General features: G+C 41.8%; 1 protein-coding gene across 1 annotated transcript in view; it reads right to left on the reverse strand.

Annotated features, from left to right (window-relative positions):
- Positions 1 to 1887: 1887 nt before the first annotated feature.
- Positions 1888 to 20388, reverse strand: part of dab2ipb (DAB2 interacting protein b) — an 84280-nt gene continuing 65779 nt past the window's right edge. The window contains exons 7-16 of the mRNA XM_070924372.1: positions 19009 to 19153; positions 17551 to 17695; positions 16151 to 16387; positions 15833 to 16034; positions 14879 to 15066; positions 12026 to 12914; positions 9980 to 10117; positions 4642 to 4838; positions 4464 to 4551; positions 1888 to 3039 (exon numbers count right to left, since the gene is read on the reverse strand). Coding sequence (XP_070780473.1) covers positions 2872 to 3039; positions 4464 to 4551; positions 4642 to 4838; positions 9980 to 10117; positions 12026 to 12914; positions 14879 to 15066; positions 15833 to 16034; positions 16151 to 16387; positions 17551 to 17695; positions 19009 to 19153 — 2397 coding nt within the window. The 3' untranslated portion in view covers positions 1888 to 2871. The remainder of the gene's footprint in view (positions 3040 to 4463; positions 4552 to 4641; positions 4839 to 9979; positions 10118 to 12025; positions 12915 to 14878; positions 15067 to 15832; positions 16035 to 16150; positions 16388 to 17550; positions 17696 to 19008; positions 19154 to 20388) is intronic.

Genomic DNA, 20388 nt, shown 5'->3' on the forward strand with positions numbered 1-20388 from the left:
TATTGTAAGTGGAGGAGAGTCATAAAGTCATTGAACTGAATCAGTAATGAGCCTTACACTGTAAAATGTATCAAAGATCTGCAAACATTAGCTAACCCTAGCCACCAAAAGCTACTTGTCATAACACACAAAGTAAGGCTGTAATGTTAGCATCAAACTTTCCGACTGTTGAACTAGTGTAAATGCTACTACTACTGTTTTTTGTATTATTTCTTTTATCAAAAGTAACTTAGTCTCGCTTTAATATCTGCAGTTGTTGTTTTAGGACTGAATGCGTGGTGCGATGAGGAGGAAAGTCCTACACTATATCAGAGATTCTTTTCCCCGAAGGATTCTTCAGTCTGAGGCTATTCCTTTCTAGTCAGACAGGGAAAAGATAATTAGTTCCGTTTATCTAATACAACGGTTTGTGAATGAGCTATACCAAAAATCCCTTTGCCACGTTTTTAAACACCTGAAAAAGGTGCTGTGCTAAAAAAAAAAAGAAAAAAAAAGAAGCTAATTATAAACACCAGCCACTGAACATAAAAGTGCATAGAGCTAGACTGATGAGAAATACAGGATTGTGCTTGTGAATCTCATTGAAACTGGACTCAGCTTGGCCTGAAACCAACGAGGCATCCTCCACAACTTCCCAAGAGTCTAACTCCTACTCAATCAGTTTTTTGGCTAGTGATGTTACACTCTACATACAAAAACAATAGCTTTAACAGGGAGAACACTGACAGGTTAATTTAATTGTATAGTTCTACCCAATGAGGGCAGATGACCGACTGAGCTATTTTGTATTTACAATATCCATAATGATACAGCAGAGTTTGAGCACAAGATACATTTACAAAAAGCTCTGTTAACATTAGGTAAAAATAGTGTGAGCATTTTATTTACACTTTCCCAGGCTGTCCAGCCTCTTAATACACTCAGTTATCATATATTCACTGTATATGTTTGCAGCAAGCCATTCATCATCATCATCATCATCATCATCACCACCTTCTAATTGGCAACAAAGGAAAACAAATGGTGATACTGACAGCTACCGTCGGCTCTAGAGCAAGGATGAAGCATGCAGAGCCTCACACTTGATGTATACAGTCTGTTACAGGTAAGAAAAATGAATACAAAAATATACAAAATACAGATGCCGAGGTGGTATGGAGCAATGCGAGCGATGCCAGGAGAGATTAGGACCAAACCCCATGTTAAGACCGACTGTGAGTTAGCATCTGCACATTCAGAAGAACAAGGGATGAAAGAGGGCGGAGGGATGAAAAAGAAAAGAGGGGAGAGATGATGCCACTAGGATTAATAGAGTCACAGTTTGGATGCAGCATACTTCATCACCACTGACAAACAAAGCAGTTAGAGAGAAAATGTTGTAACTAAGGAGGCCATTATCACAATGGCTCACCAGTCCAGTGTATAGTATGAGTGAGTGTGTCTAAACACATGTCTCTCAATAGCTCTTGTGCTACTAGAGTGAGAAGACCGCACATGTGACTCAAGATCAAACCAAGATCGAAATCTGGGTTTAATTGATCTGCGTCTTTAAGAGCAATGATAAGCACCAGAAGAAGAACCGATCACTTGACTGTGCAAGTTGTGCAAGCTACGCCGGAGCTGTTCGGACTACTGTACAGACATTTCTCTCGTATGTGGTGCGTATGTAAAGGGTTAAGCATCATGGAGATTTGAGGGATGACTGAGGCCATGGTGCTGATCACTGCTCGGTGTGGGTCTCCTTCTCCAGGGCTCTAAAGCAAGCTACACACTACAGTCTTTCATCGCAAGAGAAGAAAAATAAAACTAGATCTCACTCCTAAATAAAGGGCTGCTTTTATATTTGAGATTATCAAATATAGATATAGATATGTGTGTATACTCTATAGAAGAAAAAAAAGAAATGCATACATCTATATTAAATTTCATTAATATAGTATCACATAGAATTCATTTACTTTAGTGTTCATAATACATTTAAGTGTGTACAATTTATTCTGTATCCTTTACAAATCCACAGTATAAGTTGTGCCTTTTTTTTGCAGAAATAGGGGAGCTGTGGGATAAAGTCGAGGTGTGTTCCTTACTTAAGGCGTTTCATGTACCAATAGCTTTTCACAAAGTGCACTACATAGGGATGGAGGGGGGCGGCGGGGTCCGCGGGACGCTCAGGAACACACCCAAGGAGTGACAAGGGACGTAAAGAAGATTGTTTTGGACTACAAATATCAATTTGTTTTAGCTCCTATTTGGTTCTTTAAAAACAATGACTTTAAAATAAAGCACTAGAAAGTAATCCTCTCAGGACAACTAAAGTGATAATCCTCAATGTGTGTTATTGTTTTTAAGTGGGTCCACTTGGTCGTCAAGAGGGGGAAGAGTAAAGAGAGAGAGGAGGAGAGGAGGGTTGCTAGGGTGACCGTGTCTGGCGGTCGTCACTGTGTGTGGTTAGATAGTGGTTTGTCCCAGGCTTAGGCAGGGTCTTGAATTGTCCCAGCGACTGCATACATCCACTGGCAAAGTTGTTTGACTGACGGACAGCTTTGAGTGTCATATGTACAAGCTCTGCCCCGCCTCCTCTGGCCGTCACCCTCGTAATGAAGGCCGTCTGGTGATCTCTTGGTGATCTGTCCGTCACGCTGAAGTCCCGCCTCTTCTTGCTGGCCCTTCAGAGTGATGTCCTCACTCCTACACTGGTGTCCAAAAAGTGGAAAGGTCTTCCAAAAAGTACTATGTCCGCCTTTAAAAACACGCACACCATCGCTGTCTATCAAACAGGCATGCATCCATGCATGCATGTAGACGACCTCTCATTGAATAGCTGTACACACGCAGGCACTCAACACTCACTCGGGGCAGACACCAGTCTGTCTAGCAATTGCTGCTGTTCCTAAACTCTCCATTTTCAGTAATCTGCAGTTTGGTGGGGTTGGTGGGGGAGATGCCGTTGCGGGTCTGCATGCTGTAGCGCTCCTTCAGCTGGGTCAGAGCGCTCATCAGACGAGCGTTGGCTGCATCCAACGATGCTATGCGCTTCTCCTGCACACACACATAAATACAGTTAGAGTCTCTACAAAAAAACAACCTGCATCTATAATTACAGGCAAACCACAATGACATGTAAGAGTCAGATTCATCAAACCCTCTTGACCTTAAATTGCTTATTTCGAGTCCTGCGGTCAGGAAGTCAGCAGACTAAAACGCAACGAATTTAACAGCGTCCGTTTTGAATTAGGGGACCCGAAAAATGAGAGAATATTACAGATGTCAACACTGTGTCATAGGAGTGCCATGACAGAAATAACGAGGGAATGATTTCACAAGAAGTTAAACGCCAAAAAAACGGCATGTTTAAAGCAAAGCAGTCCATGACTTACAGATGGACGAGAGAATATTATAGTGCAGCAGGTGAAGTTACACTGTCATGTGTTATAATGGAGGATGTTCCCCTGGACAGTGACCCTGAGGCTGCTGTGCAAATGTTTATTTCAGTTATTTATTTGTATTTAAGTTGATTTCTGTAAGACATTTTTACGACAGGTCTCCACAATTCGTTCATGAAGTACGAGAAATTGGTGAATGCGACAAATTCTTAGCCACTAGCTCACTGTGTTAATTCTATAATGTAGGCTGAGCACAGGAGCAAACTTTCCTCTCAGTCTTTATAATGAGCATTTTATTTTCCTCCTCTCTGCCCGTTTGTTTGCAGATGCTAAGTCTCATTACTTCAGGCGTGAAGGGGATTAATCACCTCTGTATGTCCGTGTCTGGGTTTGTGTGAATGTCATGTTGCAGCATAGTTGTTTTTTTTCTTCCCCCATTTTGTTATAAAATCACTTTGACATTCTCCAAAGATGCACATTTGCACTTAATTGTGTGCGTCTGTGTGTGTTTGCAAGCGTATAATTTACACTTTTTTTTTACAGCGTATAGAAGAAACGACTGTAACAAACACTCCAGCAGTGTTTAATCCTTTATGCAACAGTTATGCCCACACGATCATTCTCTGCTTAATTTATAATTATATTCGCAACAATCAATATCAAGAATTCCTTGCAGCAAAGCGCTTTAAAGCAACACTTTTTTTGTTTTCAAAGACGGATTTTAAACACAGTTTTATATGAACAAGAACCACATGGATTATAGAAGAGCCGCATGTTGACAGAAAACTAGATAAGAAATTTGTAAATGTATGTTTTATAAGACAGAGAGTGGGAGGGAGCTGAGAAATTGTGCTCAGCCATTCAAGCTTGTCACTGCCAGAGCTGAGACAGCTATGAATTAAACATCTCTTTGTGTTTCAGTGACCCTTTGTTTCCTCAAGCAGAGGACAAAAGTGACAGCACATACAAATTTGAAACACATAGATGGAAAGTATCCACAAAACTGTATATGCAACCTGCACAGTGGGCGCTAGATATTTTCTGCCAGTCATGTATGTATGTATGTAAGAGCAAACTGACCTGTGCATCGATGATCTTCTGTTTAGAGTCTACCACTGCCTGCATGTCTGAGTGATCCTTCTTTAGCTCCTCTTCCACTGACATTAACCTGGAAAATTAAATAAAACAATGAATTAGTTAAGAGAACAAACGCACAAAGCTGCATTTCGACACAACAGCTTCTTCTTCTTCTCCCTACCTGCTGATGATGCCCTTCATCTGGAGGTCCTTGTCGTCCTGCTGTCTGCGCAGGCGCTCCTCTGACTCCTCCAGCCTGGCCTGGTACTCCATCAGCACCTTCTGGGCCTGTTCGTCCTGACCCTTCAGACGGGCCTCGTACTCTTCCAGCTTCTGCACCGACGCCCGCAGCTTCTCCTGCAGCACTGCGATCTCCTGCTGGTACTGAACAAAGAAGCAGAGAGAGATGAGGAGATTCACATCGCCATTGTCATTATCATCATGATAATCATCATCATCATCATCATCATCAACCCTCTCGGCAGGGTCCCCTTCTTCATTACCATAACTGACAAGAACAAAAAAGAAATCTCTCAGTCAGGCCTGAGATTACGTTCTGTTGTTCCTGAGTATCATTTCTGTCTAGACGGCCTCTCTGAGGGAATCACACGCTTCATTTACGAGCCATTTTCATTTGCACTTTCATGCTAGACCTGTATAGCTGCCCCACAAAATTTACCTCACTAATCTTTTGGCCTTTTAGTCAAATTATGATTTTTCTTTCCAATCAAACACACCTGCTAACACAGAGAAGCCTTTATCAATACTGACAGAGCTTTCGTTTCTCCAGTTTGGCTCTTAAACCAATGACCTGTTGACAGGTTGAACTGGCAAAAAACAGAGAGAAAAAGAAAAGAAAGGAAGTTTAGGATGAAAAAAGACAGAGAGGAGGTGAGAGGGGAGGGATGCAACCAGTGAAGCAGGAGTCTAGTCTGAAGTAAGCCCCGAAAATCTCTCCCTGACCTCTCGCTGGACCTTCAGAGAGGCTTTTGAAGGAGTTCTCTGCGGACGAGGGGGGAAACGAATCGAGGAATCAAATCTCTTCTGGATAGAAAAACACATTTATAACAGTGACGGATACTTTGGGCAGTCAGCGTGTCACTGGGAGACCAGTGAGAGTGAAACTACAGACAAGGAAACAGGAATAAGAGTCTACAGTCACGCTCTGCGAGGCTGTACTTTGGCACAGCGGTGCTTTCAGCTGAATGCTAACATCAGCATGCTAACAAGCTGATGTTTAGCAGGTATAATGTTTAGCATGTTTATTGTTTTAGTTTAGAGTGTTAGCATGCTTATATTTGCTAATTAGCAAATACAAAGTGCGGCTAGGGTTGATGGGAATGTCATTAGTGGAGAAGTCGGTGGATCACAGAAGTCAGGGGGACTGATCCTCCATGAACAAAATGTCATGACAATCCATCCAATAGTTGTCGAGATATTTCAGTCTGGACTATATTGGTGGACCGGCTGACTGACATTGCCTTCCTCAGAGCCCTGCTGCTAGAATGGCTAAAAGGTGTTATCAGATCATTCTACTTTGGTAGAATTAGTTTGCTTTACTTGATTAAATCCTGACATCCTTACACAGCCTACATCTCGTCAAGCTTCATCCTAACTGCTGTTGTTTCTTGCTCTTTCTGGCCGATAATGTCAATCTAACCCTGTCAAAGGTGTCCTTTATTATAGCTGAATGTAAAACTAAAATAAATCAAAAGTATCAATCATTCAATCGATAGTATTCATGTAACATTTTCAGCCAAAACAAACAAAAACCAAAATGACCGGAATGTCTGTGTATTATATCCGAACATGATCCAGCTCATTATTCAGCGATAACTGATGGAGAACATTGTGAAAGACAAACTCAATCATAGCAGCCTGAGTGATCAGATTCAGTGACACGCCGTGAGGATGCTGCTGGGATCATTTATCTTTCCTTGTCACCTTCTACTTAGTTTTCCCGACATCACTCTCCTGCCTACCGCTGGGACATTTTTCCCCATCACCCACCTCTTCCCAGGAGGAATAGTGACCTCAAATAGATTTATCTTATCGGCTCCTCTGCCCTTTCTCCACTCCTCTCTCTTTCTCTAATATCCGACTGCTCTTGTCACTAGATCCCCTGAGAACGAATGACATCTACTGTATCTGTAACTGCCTTTGTCCTGCCCCTCAGCCGCACAATACAGCTACTCTATACGTCACCTCTGTATCCCTGATGTCTTTCCCTACGCCAGTGGTAGCGGCTTGTGGCCCTCCAACAGAAATATTTGGATCCTTGACAAAAGTTTTCCCTTTTATAGTTTACATTAAAACTTTAATAGAAGTTACTGTAGATAACAAAGTAACAAGGGTAATTTAAAACCCCAATAAATGTGACCTCATAACATCTAATACTGCGCCCATGTGAAGAGAGGCATGCAAACCACAGAAACTGTGTCTCGTTCTGCGGCAGCCTTTTTGAACAGTGCCCTCAAAGGAAGCCCTCACATTTGATCCTAATAGAAACTGGTTTAAATTTACAGCTCAGTTTTATTCTAACACGAAATAAAAGAAATGAACAAAAGAAAGATATTGAAAAAATACAGGCGTGTGTTTCCACACCATGGTTTAACCTACGCTCTCTTCTCTTACCTGCTTCCTCTCTATCTGTCAATCCTTCCCTCATCCATTGTTGAACAACAAACAAACAAAAAACCCAGAATTAATCTCCTCCTCTTCTTCTTCTCCTTCTTTATTTAACCGCAGCAGTTGAAATCTGAGCATAACCCTTAGCCTAACATTAGCCAGCCAAATGGCTATTTTGACCGCATTTGAATATTAAGTGTAATAAAAGCTTTGCTGAAATATAACCCTGTGCCTTTGCATCACTGACCTTTTATAAATATTTGTGTATTTTGGTTGCTGACACAAAGGAGATGTGAGTATCTTGTATGTCCTATTGACTGTATACAGAACAGACAGAGTATCATCTCAGTGTTTGTCTTTGTCACTGTTCTTTGATTGTGTGCATTTGAAATTCAATTAACTACAGAATATTATTAATACATCTGAATATTGATAACAGAGAACAGGACAAAAGACAGTTGGAAAACAAAGGTGGTTTGAACAGATGCATCTCTGCACCTGCTACATCTGATGATGTAGACTGTATTTCCATCCATGCCAACACTGAACTCAGGTCTGTCACAGGACACAATTAAGTCCAAATGGACTGTTAAAAGAGAAAGACTGGGAAAATGTATGAAAAGCCATTCCATAAAACAAAAAACTCCTAATATTGGAGGGAGTTTTCATGGTAATTATATTCTTTATCACAAAAATAAGAAGCTCTTTTCCTGCCCAATAACAAAAGCCTACAGGAATTATAAAGTGTTATAGTTATACATTTGATCATGCAAATATTTCATATTAAACAAGCAGGTCAACCAAAATTACTCTTACATCTGACATAACAGCACCTAAACTAATTGTAGAAATGGACCAACATCCATAATGGCTTCTTTGTTAATGGATTATGGAGATGGAGGGAGAGGAAGAAGAAGAAGAAGCTAAAGAATAAAAAAAAAATCAAGAATCCAAATATTGCAGATGAAATAGTTTAGTTATGAGGCCCATAATTAAATATTAAAGAAGGGCTTGTCTGTCATTAATAGAGCAAATTACATAATATGAACAAGTTGGTCATTGCATTAATGTTTTCTGCAATACAGCTGGAATTATTTTTTGTCTGCTCTTTGGTAATGGCATTGGCACTTTAAGCTCCATTTTTAATTTCTTTTCTAACTATATTATAATTATGTATACAGCAGTTTTCCCATATTTCTTTATGTAATTATGCAATGCTAGCAATTTAATATTATCCTGCAATGAAGTATGAAAAAGAAAGAACTCCCATCTTTCTGAATGACGGTAACCTTCAGTCTGCACTTCATGCATAATTAGACATCAAGAATGCGCCACACAAAATGTTCAACCCTCCTGTGTTTCACATATGCTTTGCAATGAAACACTTACTATGTGACTTGAAAATTAATTTTAAAATAGCATTTGTTTTTAAATAAGAAAAGTGGTATAATTGCACTTATTTGTGTTCATCTAAATAGTGGACATTCTTTTTTAATGTCCCGATATCTACTCCTCCTAACAAGACAAAAGCATGGCCTAATTCGTTACAGATCACTGAATACATATGCAGTGTATGTAAATAGATGTGAAAGCTTAAAATTGCTATTGTAGGGCCTGCACTGTTAAGACTGTATGGGCCATTAGCTGCAGCCTGTGTCTAAGCTGCTGTAGAAGATGTACTGTTTTCCAATCCTTCTCTTGTTGCTGCTCTGCTATTTTAAGGTGGCTGCGGCTTCTTTGTTAAGACTGAAGTTATTGCCTTCTTTGGTTGCTCTCCCTGCCTGGGCTGCTGGCTTCCATAAAGTATGAGCTATGTTAGGATGACAGGTTTGTATTCATTATGGATGGAAAAAAAAAAAAAAGAAATGGGGGAGAATGTGGCAGCCAATCAAAGCATGGAAGCGAAAGCTGAGGGTGAATGGTTGTAAAGGTTGCCGAGAAGAAAAGCAGGAACGTAGGCAGAGGAAGCAGCAACAAGCATCTTTCTGTCTCTATCTCACAGAGAGGCAAGCGCACACAAGCTCCAACACGTCTGTGTGGATGTACTGCATGTGCACAGACACACATACACACACCTGCTTTGGGCTAGTTCATTCCAAAGATGGGGGGGGGGGGTTAGCTAAGTCCTCCAAATGTATGATTAGTCGATTAATTGATAGACAGAAAATTAAGCAGCAATTATTTTCATTGTAATTTTTCAGACAAAAACGGGAGAATTTGATGCTTTTCATGTATGATAGTAAACTGAATATCTTTGGGTTTTGGATTGTTGGTTGAATAAAACATCTGAATACGTGAGAAATAATTCACTCTTTTCTGACATTTTATAGACCAAACGATTAATCGAGAAGATAATCAGCAGATTGAACGATATAGAAAATAATCCTTATTGTCCTGATATTCAGTACCGGCACCTGCTGACAACCATGCTAATATTCTTACCTGCTATATTCAGCCTCACGATTATCTTGACTGTAATAACTGTAATGCTTTCTGCCATTATTGCTGTTACTATGACTTTCCTGCAGTTGATAGCCATGACCGTTGGCTGCAGGAAAAAGCGAGATTGAGGTATTATGGGGTCAGACTGATGCACAATATATCCTATTTACCTCAATTTCTGTTATAAATGTGCATATTATGACTTCAAGTGGCAATTTGGGTATGTCTAAAAGACCTCAGGCTTCGAGGAAAGACAAGGGCACAACTGGGATAAATACATCGGATAATTAAATGCAGACGGGTGTTTTAAGAAGGGAGGTGAATGCAGGAACTAATGAGAGGTAAAGAAAGGAAGGATAGTTAAGTGGGAGTATCAGGGCTGAAAGTTGAGGTGGTTTGTGAAAGGAGGGGTTGGTAAAGGTCAAAGGTTGGATGAGGAGGTAGGTTACCTTCTCCACCTGAGTCAGATCCTCTCTGTTTCTCAGTGACTCTGGCTCCATCCCCTCATGGTCTAAATACTGCACATTCATATTCAATAGCCAGGCTGCTGTGCGGTCCAGCGCACTGGGGTTCACTGGGGAGGGGGCCTAGTGAATACAACACAACACACACACACACACACACATGAGCTGGGTGCAAGTGATAGGGAGGGGAAGGGGGGGCAGGTTGCAATAACAGCACAGAAACAACAGAAATAAGCTTGAAATGCACCAACTCGTCTGGATTGAAAGCAGCAGGTGGAATGGATACACACTCCTGTCTTCAAGCTCACGCATACACCGGAGCACACACTTCGAAGCACTGATTTAAACATGTGTGAGTGTGTACACCAACGGTGTCGCACTAGCAGCAAGGAAGGTAAATAAATTAAATGTGAAACTGAAATCAGCCTGGAGGCAGATACTAGCAGTTAAGGGGTTTCTATCCACCAGTTATCTGATGGACAGATGAGGAGAGAGGGTGGCCGTGGGCTGTTACAGTACATGAGAGGAAACGTAGGATGTTTTTATAGTCAAACACACTCATTAGAATTGAGGGCTTTTGAAAAACATCTGAATCTGAATATCTGCAAATGGACAAAATCGAATAAAAGAGGAAAAGAATGCTGTGTCAGATAAAATGTATACTAACTTTACTTCGTTGTTGGGAACCTGTTAGAAAATGTTAATTAATCAAATTCATTTATAATCAAGATCCAGCTGACATTAAACTACTCTGAGAAGAAAACTGAACTTAAAGCCACTATGCAGAATTTAAAAATGTCCAACTTTGACACCCCCCAGTGGTAGTATGAAGAAAGACATCCTTCCCTCCACGGATCTGACCCAGGGCCGCTGAGGTAAATGAGCTGAAAGCAACACATAGGCTGCACCATTTCTTTCATTCTTCTACCAACAAGACTCAGAGTCTATAGCCAGGCTAGCGGCTCCATCTAGCAGTTGTTGAAAAATCTCACTCAAACCCACAAATGTTAACCTCATGTTGGCGCCAGAAGAAAAGTCAGGGGATCACCAAAGTCAGTAGGATTCATCATCTGGGAGCTATGGATATCTGCACAATGTTACACTGGATCACAAAAGTTCATCCTCTGGAGACCATTCATGTGTAAAATTTCATGGCAATCCATCCAATAGTCATTGAGATATTTCAGTTTGGACCAAGTGGTGGAGCGACCGACATTACCACCTGTACAGCCACGCCTCTCGCATGACTAAAAACTAACAATTTTAAAAAGGTACTATAATCACATAGAATATCTCCACATAGTGGCTTTAAGGTCCTGGACTTCGCTGCTTCACCCACCGAGAATAAATATGTATGCTGATTTCCCCTAACATACAATTAAATTAGGGTTTGGTGCCATCAGTAAGTCAGTCAATCTAAATGCAATCCTGTAGACTATTTCCATTGAGAGGAGAGCAAGGCATTATGGTTAATATGCAAATACCCCTTCAGCCAGTCACCAAGGGCAACCATTGACCAGTTTTTTTAATTAAAGCCTATAGTCCTGACCTGCCAATAATGAACATAGACTTACCAGCGAACCTTTCACTGTGACCACACACACTGACACACATGTTGTATCAATACAGTAACCCAGCAATATACTGTATCTGTCTAGTTAATAAGATGCTAATTGTGCCTGCACCACCCTCATTCTCAGCCCATTAAACTTGACCAGTAAAACAGTGGTGAAGTGATGAGCTGCCTGTATGCAAATAACTGTTATTATACGCACAATGACTATAATTCATTAGGGCACAATGTGCAGAGTGTCTGTGCCGAGTCCACCCACACAGCCTTTTTCAACATGCTATGAGACAAATGGGCGTTTTGTAATAGGAACCTCTTCTATATCTATAGTTTCATGTGATTACATAGACTGAGACAGCTATAGTTGGCTGTCTTGAATAATGCCCTAATGAATATCATGCTCAGTTATTGTAAGTTAAAGATGTCTACGCTGCAGTCGAGGCGCCGTATGAGTCCCGTACCTGTTTGTGTTGAGCCCTCTGCTTGGTCTCTGGACTGTCACCTTTGGAGGAAGAGGACTGCTGCCGTAACCGGGCGCCGCTTCCAGGCCAGTCGGGTGAAGATGTCATCATGTTACCAGAGGAGGGGCGAGGGTAGGGTCCACTGTTGAGCAGATTTGGGGGTGTGCGGCCCCGAGTAATGCTCTGAGGCGGAGGTTGGTCTATCCTCCGCTGTGGGCCAGCACTGTTCTGTCTGGGGACGGTGGGCTGGTGCTGTGTTTCTGTGAGGGACAGCTGTCGGCGGTTGAACTCCCCTGAACGCCTGGTGTACTCGTCCCCACTGCTCCCCCCACCTCCGCCTCCTCCTCCTCCACCGTGGTTCAAGAAGGCGTGCTTCCCTCCCGCTGGTCCGTCCTCATTGTTGCTATGGGAACTGACAGAACTGTGGCACTCTGAGCCCGAATCGGTCATACCACGAGGGGACACGGGCAGGCAGGCCGCCATCTGGTAGACTGGGTTCTGGAAGGACAGGGGGGCTAGTAGCTGGGCAGGACGGCCTGGGGTGCTTTCTGTGCCCAGGCTGGTGGGGGTCTGGCCTGGCCTCCTCAGGGTGGGACCTCCAGGAATGTTTCCCTGCGGGACTCTGGCTGACCAGCCTCCCCCAGAGCCTGGGCCTTCACCAAGGGCATCCGAGGAGCTGGTACCTGGGCCACCTTCCAGACTGCGGGGGTCTTGGAGGTCCACCATGGACAGACTCTTGCTGCCATTGGACATGCCCAGGTCAGGTTCATTGGTCTCAGAGTAGCTTGAGCTGCGTGCCGGGGAAGGCTGGATCCCTGAGCTCCTTGTCACAAAGAATAGGTCCTTATTTTCTGGGGTAGGGGAGGGTAACCTGGTGAAGTCAACTAATCTGAAAGAGACAGACCAAAAAAATAACGTCAATGTCGAATGCATTTTAAAACCTCAGCCTATTCAGTCACAGATTAACTGATAACCTTTGGCGGTATATAATAATAATAATATACCAGACATAGTAGGCTATAGTAGCAAAACCTTTGACTGTTTAGCTAAAAGCTAAAAGTAGTTTACCATTTAGCTAAAATGGTAAGCTATTGTAACAATAGCACAAGTGAAGAATAGTCATTAAGTCAATAAACTGAATCAGTAATATACAGTGAAATGTACCAAAAATTAGCCACCATAAACTACCGGTCATACAAGACCAAGTAAGGCTATAGCAGCAACCCCTGCGTTTCATTGCTTTTGAATTGAATTTTATTGTCTTCTGTCAAAAGGTACATCTAAGGTCTCGAAACCACAAAACCAATTTTAGGTTTGGTAATCTCAATCTACCAAATACTCTAATAAATACATTTTTGAGGATGTGTGGCCTCTGCACTCTTCTGCTTTGTCCCTCGTCCCCTCACCTTCCCTCTCTTCCTTCCTTTCAGTGGGCAGATGGAGGCTTTATTGCCAGAAGACGATTACCTTGACAGCCGTGATTTATCTTCCAATAATCTCTATCATTCACATCACGCTCATCTCCTCCCTCTTTCTGTGTCCTTCTCCCTCTGTTCCATTACCCTTCCCTCCTAACTTCTTTCTCCTCTTCATTCTGCTCAATTTCTTCCCTTCCTCAATCTCGGCACTGTCTCCCTTTCTTTCCCCTACTTTTCATGTCACTGGTTGGTGGATGAGAGGCAATTAGGTGAGAATTGTGAGCTCATTCGAATGCAGTCGCACAGCTTGCTGATGAGGATGCACCACACAAGCACACATAAGTCAATATAGGAGCAAACAGTTATTGTGATAAAGTAAAGAGGGTAGGCTCTGACATCAGGTCATATAGGGACATCCCTTAATTAGTTCTATTGATCCTGGGCCCGATTAGCATAATGATACCAGCTGTCTCACGCTCTTCCTGTTTCTGCTGTTGTCTCATCTTCCTTCGTTCTCCATTATGATCTCATCTGCCTGCCTGTGTTCTGGTGTTGTGTTTACTCGTGTTTATGAGGCACAGTTTTGACTGGCTATTAATCATATATCTCTCCTCCTTTTGGTCCCTGTGCTTTCATGTTAATCTTTTTAAGTGTCACCTTGCCATTGTTCTGCCAGGGAGTAAGAGGACAGCAGATAAGCGAGATAAGGTGCTGTCCGAGTGTGTATTCATCCACAGGAGAATAAACGAGGTTTCATCAGGTTGATGTAAACAAGCAGGGGTGACACTCTCACAGAGGCTGACAAACATTACCACTCAGCAGAAGCGGTAGTTTGAGAACACACTCTAGCTGACTTTGAAGAGCAATGGGTGTTGGCTTTACAATTGGGGCGATCCCGTGCTGCTTTTTTGTTGAAATCTGGCCTTGGAATGACAAAAATACTCTAAATAAACAGGTAAGTGTGAGATTGTGGAGGCAAAAGCGCCCACCATGTTGTCAATACGCACTGGGATTTAATGCTAACCGACTTTCTACAAACTGGAAACTTGGAAAATAGCCGCCCATTTATAAGGTTATTTTGTACATGAAGTCATTTATATTCATTGCATTGCACAAGACTTAAATAAGGCTTTTTAAATATGCAGAGAAGGAGCCGAGGTTAGATGTATTAATTATCCTATATATCTGTGGCTACAGCCACAACATACATTAGCTGCCCATTCAGAGTCAGCTGCCTTTTCTGTGCTGCTCACTTTAACAGTTTCACGTGGAAATAACCTTTCCAATACAGATAAATGGAAAATAATACACTGCATCTAATCATCTTCAAATTCTATATTCATGATAATAGCAGACAAAACAATGTCATCTGCATAGATGAATTGACATGGTGTGTGTGTGTGTGTGTGTAGATGACATCTTAAATATTTCTTACCCTGAAAGGTCATTGTCTATGACCATCTTTTGCAGGCCAGTGGAGATGCTGCAGCCAGCCTCAGCAGGAGGCGAGCCCATATGTTCTGAGGACTGTCCGGGTGTCATATGGACACTAGACGGGTTAGACAGAGCTGTGTTGACCTCCCGCAGGATCCTGGGCAGAGGACCCAGCTTGGAGGCTGCGCTCTGTTATGAAAGAGACACAATTATTTTTTAAGCCAAATTAAATATTACTCTGGACCACTTCAGCTAGGGACAGTAATTGGATTTAATTTACGTGCTGTTTTGTTGAATTTGATATTTGCATACTTTTTTAGACCAAGTTGTTTTCCCTATGCCATGCAATCAACTCTCTTATTCAGACAACATACTGAATAATGAAATAGGCTGGCCAGTCTGATGGATATCTACTAGACTCTGTGATTTCTGAATTATTGAAAGAAAAGGTTTCAGAGAGTTGGATGAAAGCTGGAAAGAAAACCTGAATCTGCCCCTTTATCTAATTATTACCAGCTTCCCATCTGCTACCAGAGCTAATGTAAATGTCCTTGTAAATGCATTAATATGCCTCACCCTGCCTCTGAGGCTTCACAGTGTTTCTCCTTGCGCACTGTTTATGTAATGCAATAATAAATTATTGATTGATGTACGATAAACATCCTAATGTAGTCTAAGCATGAGTCAAATCCTGAAGCTTATGATGATGCACTGAAGACCCCTGGACCCTGAATCCTATCCTTAAGTCTACGAAATATCTACGAACCTAAATCTTTGATATGCCCTTTTTTCATCATATCCATATTGTTGCCTACAGAAAGTTTGTAGACATTAGGTGCAAAAATATTTCATACTCAATTTTGGCTTCATGTCCATAAATGCATGTGGATCTGAGAGTACTGGAAACTAGAAAAAAGTCCTGATGACAGCTAATGCAGTATGCCATCTTCAGTACCTGGTCCATCTGGGACACCACCTCAGAAAGGAGGGAGTGCAGGGTGGAGAGTTCCCTGCCGAGGTCGATGTACCCCTCAAAGCCTGCCGTGTTGGAAATTGTCTCTGGGTTTGAGATTTCGAGCAGGAAGCGCTGCATATTGGTCCACTCGTGCTCCAGGAACTGGTTCATGAAGGACATGTACTCTTCCTTGTTACCAAATCTGACGGCAAACGGGGACAAGGAGTAATGCAGGAATGAACGTTTAGAAAATTGCACAATTCTCTGTTATTATGTCAGGTAAGGGTTCGTGGTCCCTTGATCCAAAAGCACACTCACTTGGTGAAGTTTGCCAGGTTTTGGGTGACTTTAGCGATGAGCGTGAGCGTGCGCGCTGTGCGGTCATCGGGATACTCCTGCATCAAATTGAAGAGTGAGGGGGACATGATGGCAGGACAGAGAAACCGCAGGAACAGGGACGCGCTGATCAAGCGCTCACTGATGTCCGGTCGACCCCGGTTGCTGCATTCCTGTCGCCATGACGCAAAGACCTCTTTCAGTTCTCGTGGAAAGACACTGTTGAGAATGAGAGACAGGAACAAAAATGATCTTTACCTCCACATGAATGGAATTGATAGTGTGTGAAATAGCGGGACAAGACTCTGGACTTGAGGTAAAGATTCTTCACTTTTACTCCCACCTCAAAATTTATGAATAAACGTTATTCATCAACTTTCATACAAATTAAAAATGTTTTTAAATTCTCTTAAGATGGGTAAGAGTAGATCCTAGCAGACTGCAGTGCAGAAACAGAGGTGAGCAAATACTTTCTGAGACACGTTTGAGAGTGAAAAGTGACCATGATGAATAATAGCACGTTAGCTGAAGCGATATGTATAATTCAGAGCAGCATAGTTTTAGCATATTATTTTCATTTGATACAAAGTTATGCCACTTTTTGTTTTGCTTTCTGCATTTGTCAGGGGTGCAAACAACAATACTGATTCGATTGTAATCACTTTCCATACATTTTTATTGTCTGCACTTCGATGTGGTACTAAATTCTCATTATTCAGAATTCCTTTGCAATTCCAGTTTGGTTTCTTTTCTTTCTATTTCAGCATAATTTTATCCGTATTTATTTAAACCTATTTATATATTATGAATACAATAGATTCCTGTTCATTTCACATGTTAATTGCAACTAAAGATATTAAACATTTTACACAAATAAAATTAACCTTTTGAAATTAAATCCTTGTCTCTGATTGGTCATTTCTGCTATGTGTATGTATGATTAATCATGTGATCCCTGGAGCGCCGCTCTTAAAGGTTAATCCCACACTTCACTGTGAGTGGGAGCGAGTTGATAAATGTGTCTCATTCTTGATTTTTAGTGAAGTTTTACTCTTTAGAGCATTCTTGATTTCTCAAGATGCTTTAAAAGCTCACATATCCAAGTTCTGAACAACAGATGTCTTTTATAAATGACAACTGCTGCTAACTGCCGAGCAACTTAATTAAAACGTTGTTTTAAAGAGATTTTGATGCTAAAGATTCTTCCCTCTCGTTAGTATTTCATCACATGTAATAAAGCAGAATGGACATTAATTATGACGATGTCTGGATATTGTTATGAGGTACAGTATGTGTCATTAGACACCCCTACCCTTGAAGGGTGCAGCAAATGTTTGATATTGAAAATTTGAAAAAGCTCAAAGTTGTGTTCCAGTACTCACCAGTATGAGTTGATGATTTTACAGAAGGCCAGCTCGCAGCACATCTTCAGGTTACTCTGGTGTTCTGGCAGGTCACCTGACGAACACTTGGACGGATCCACCTCGCAGTTCTCATCTGACTCATACAGAGCCTTGATGAACTCACCTGCAAAAAAAACAAAGAGTAAGAGAAAAGACAATAAGTAAATTGAAGAACATATGGGTTTTTGTAGTTCTTGATGGTGCAGGGGAAAGACAGCAGTTCTAAGAGTTCCCTTTTCTGTGACACTACTTTTTTTGTTTGTGATTTGTAGTGGTTGTAAAGTCCTGCTGAGCTGAGCGAGGACAGAGGAAGAATATGATGCCAAAGCTACAGGGAACAGAGTTTGATATTGCCCTTGAGATTCTAGCAGGCGGAACCATGAACTCAAGAGAATTACTTTTCAAGACAGATCTAGTTTGACCTGTGACAACAAACACACTGACAAATCTGAAAGATTCTTGTGAGCCAAACAAGGTTACTCTCACAAAAATGGTGACAAAAATAACACTGTCCTTTTTTTTATCATTACCTCTATTCGGATAAAAGACCATTCCTGTTACAATCTCAACGAGTCAACAGCCCACAAAGGGAGCCCATAGCTGTCCTTGTGTTGCACCCATCGCAGTTTCAGTGATTTCAACAGTTTAGCCAGATGTTAAACAATGAATAGTCCACCAAAAACAGTGATGCATAATTTACCAGCCCTCAATATTCCTCTGAATGCACTCTGAGAGAGACATGCGAGGAAACATCTATTTGCAAAGACAGCCAAAAAGAGACACACACAGAGCGACATAAACACACACGTCGAGCATCAATATTAGCAGCATACAGAGAAAGATGTGACGAGTGCCAGGAAGGATGTGTGCTGTTTGTAGATTAAACTACCGCTGTGTACATTTCTGAACCAGGGAGGGAGAAAAGCACACGTTGCATAAAGAGTGCTTATTGTTAGGACTGCAGATGGACAAACACACTTGATCTAACCTTGTAGAAGTGGGGGTATGGGGGTCAAACAATCACCTCATAATTATCTTCTACAAAGCTGATCCTGTAAGTGGTTTAAAAATTCCCGTCAAAGCCAGACAAAAACACATTTCCTGTCACAGTCTGAATTGTGTTGTCCACGGTGAGTTGTGAGTTGTCTCGCTGACAAAATGATTCTTGGGGCGAGAGGACTAAAGCATTTCATCTCTGATGCCATAGGTGTTTGCTTAATTGCACTGTAGCCACTATGTTTAATTTACTGACGCTGCAATTAATGAAACATTTTCCACGAGTGAGTGAATAAGTTTAGAGGTGAATGTGAAGACGAGAGAGAGCATGAAGATAAACAGAATTTAGGAGAGCTCTACATGCAGCAGAAGAAATAAATGGACAAACACAGATAGAAACAGAACTCCATGAAGAGAGTAACGTCAAGCAGCTCCACTCACCGAGGGCGTCCTGCAGGTACTTCTGTCCCACCAGTTTGAGGTACTCCTCTATGGCCTTTGTCGCTAGCGTGTTCTCTCTGAAGATGAGGTGCTCGTTCTCCCCACAGCGATCCACCTCTGACATCATCAAGTCGGTGAGGAAGTCCTGCAAAAAAACAAAACAAGAAAAGCACAGGGTTAATAACTGCAGGACCTACAATCCTACGTGATTATTCACACTTTGTTGATAAAGATAAGAGACACAAGAGGAATTCAACTGAATGACCATTGGAATAATGTATCCTCAGGAGAGAGTTGGTGTTGGCAGATAAAACAAGTAAAAACAAATGAGTGGGTTACAATGGAAAACCAGATTGGACTTCATCTGATTCATCTTCATCCACTTCACCTGTTGAACTAATATCTTCTGTCATTCCAGACACTGTTATTCCACCTGTCCACCAGTGGTCCTCTGTGTTGCCTGACTAGTCTCCTGCTGCCACATCACTGATCTACCACAGTATACATACCCTCCCCGGCCTCTGTTCACCTATTCTATTCTGTTTGCCAGATGTCTTTGGTTATCAACTCTGCAGGCCTCTCTGCTGTCTTGCCTGCCTGCTTTAGTCCTTTAGTTCAGTTTGCTGGCTGGGTCTGCCACTCCATGCATAACTATTAGCCAGTTTGTAAAGACTGTTAACTTGCCTGAGGCTGATTCTTTAGCTCTGTCTCATGGTGGGGTGGTGTAAAAGGATAGCAATTGAATACCTGCAAATCAGAGCTTAATAACAGTGTGGATCAAAGGAATGCACAGGTGCACAACTTAGCCACACCCAACAAAAACATACAGGAGATTCTTTACAAACGAAACACATGATGAACAGCCTGAATACAAATGAGCCCCAATGTAAATGAAAAACTTTGAACCTGCATTAACAGGTTGCAGCGGCAACAAGCTGTAAACACAACATTGACTTATTATCCATTACCTTTTAAGTTGATATCAGGCCATCTGATGAATGTTAGTCCAATATTCTCTCTTTCTAACTCGGCTTTACTCTCCACCAACCCCTGAGGGAAATGTCTGTAGAAGCACCTTCATGAACTCACACTGTGACACAAGTGGTCACAAGTCTAAGTATCACTAATCACTTGTGTCAGTCGCACCTGTGCGAAATGGAATAACACTATCTCTCAGTTTACTTCACCGCCATGGCGCGGCAGGTTTTCAAATCACACATTTATGACCAGTGACTGTGAACAAAGCATAATTCTGTCATTATAATACATGGAGGGAAACAACAGAGCTCTATTCATATCATCCTTTTGAATTTGACATATCCCAGAGCTGAAACTCAGCATGCGGAGAGAAACATGTTTACCACTGAACAGACAAGAAGA

Source organism: Enoplosus armatus, chromosome 18 (genome assembly GCF_043641665.1).
Source record: "Enoplosus armatus isolate fEnoArm2 chromosome 18, fEnoArm2.hap1, whole genome shotgun sequence".
Lineage (NCBI taxonomy): Eukaryota > Metazoa > Chordata > Actinopteri > Centrarchiformes > Enoplosidae > Enoplosus > Enoplosus armatus.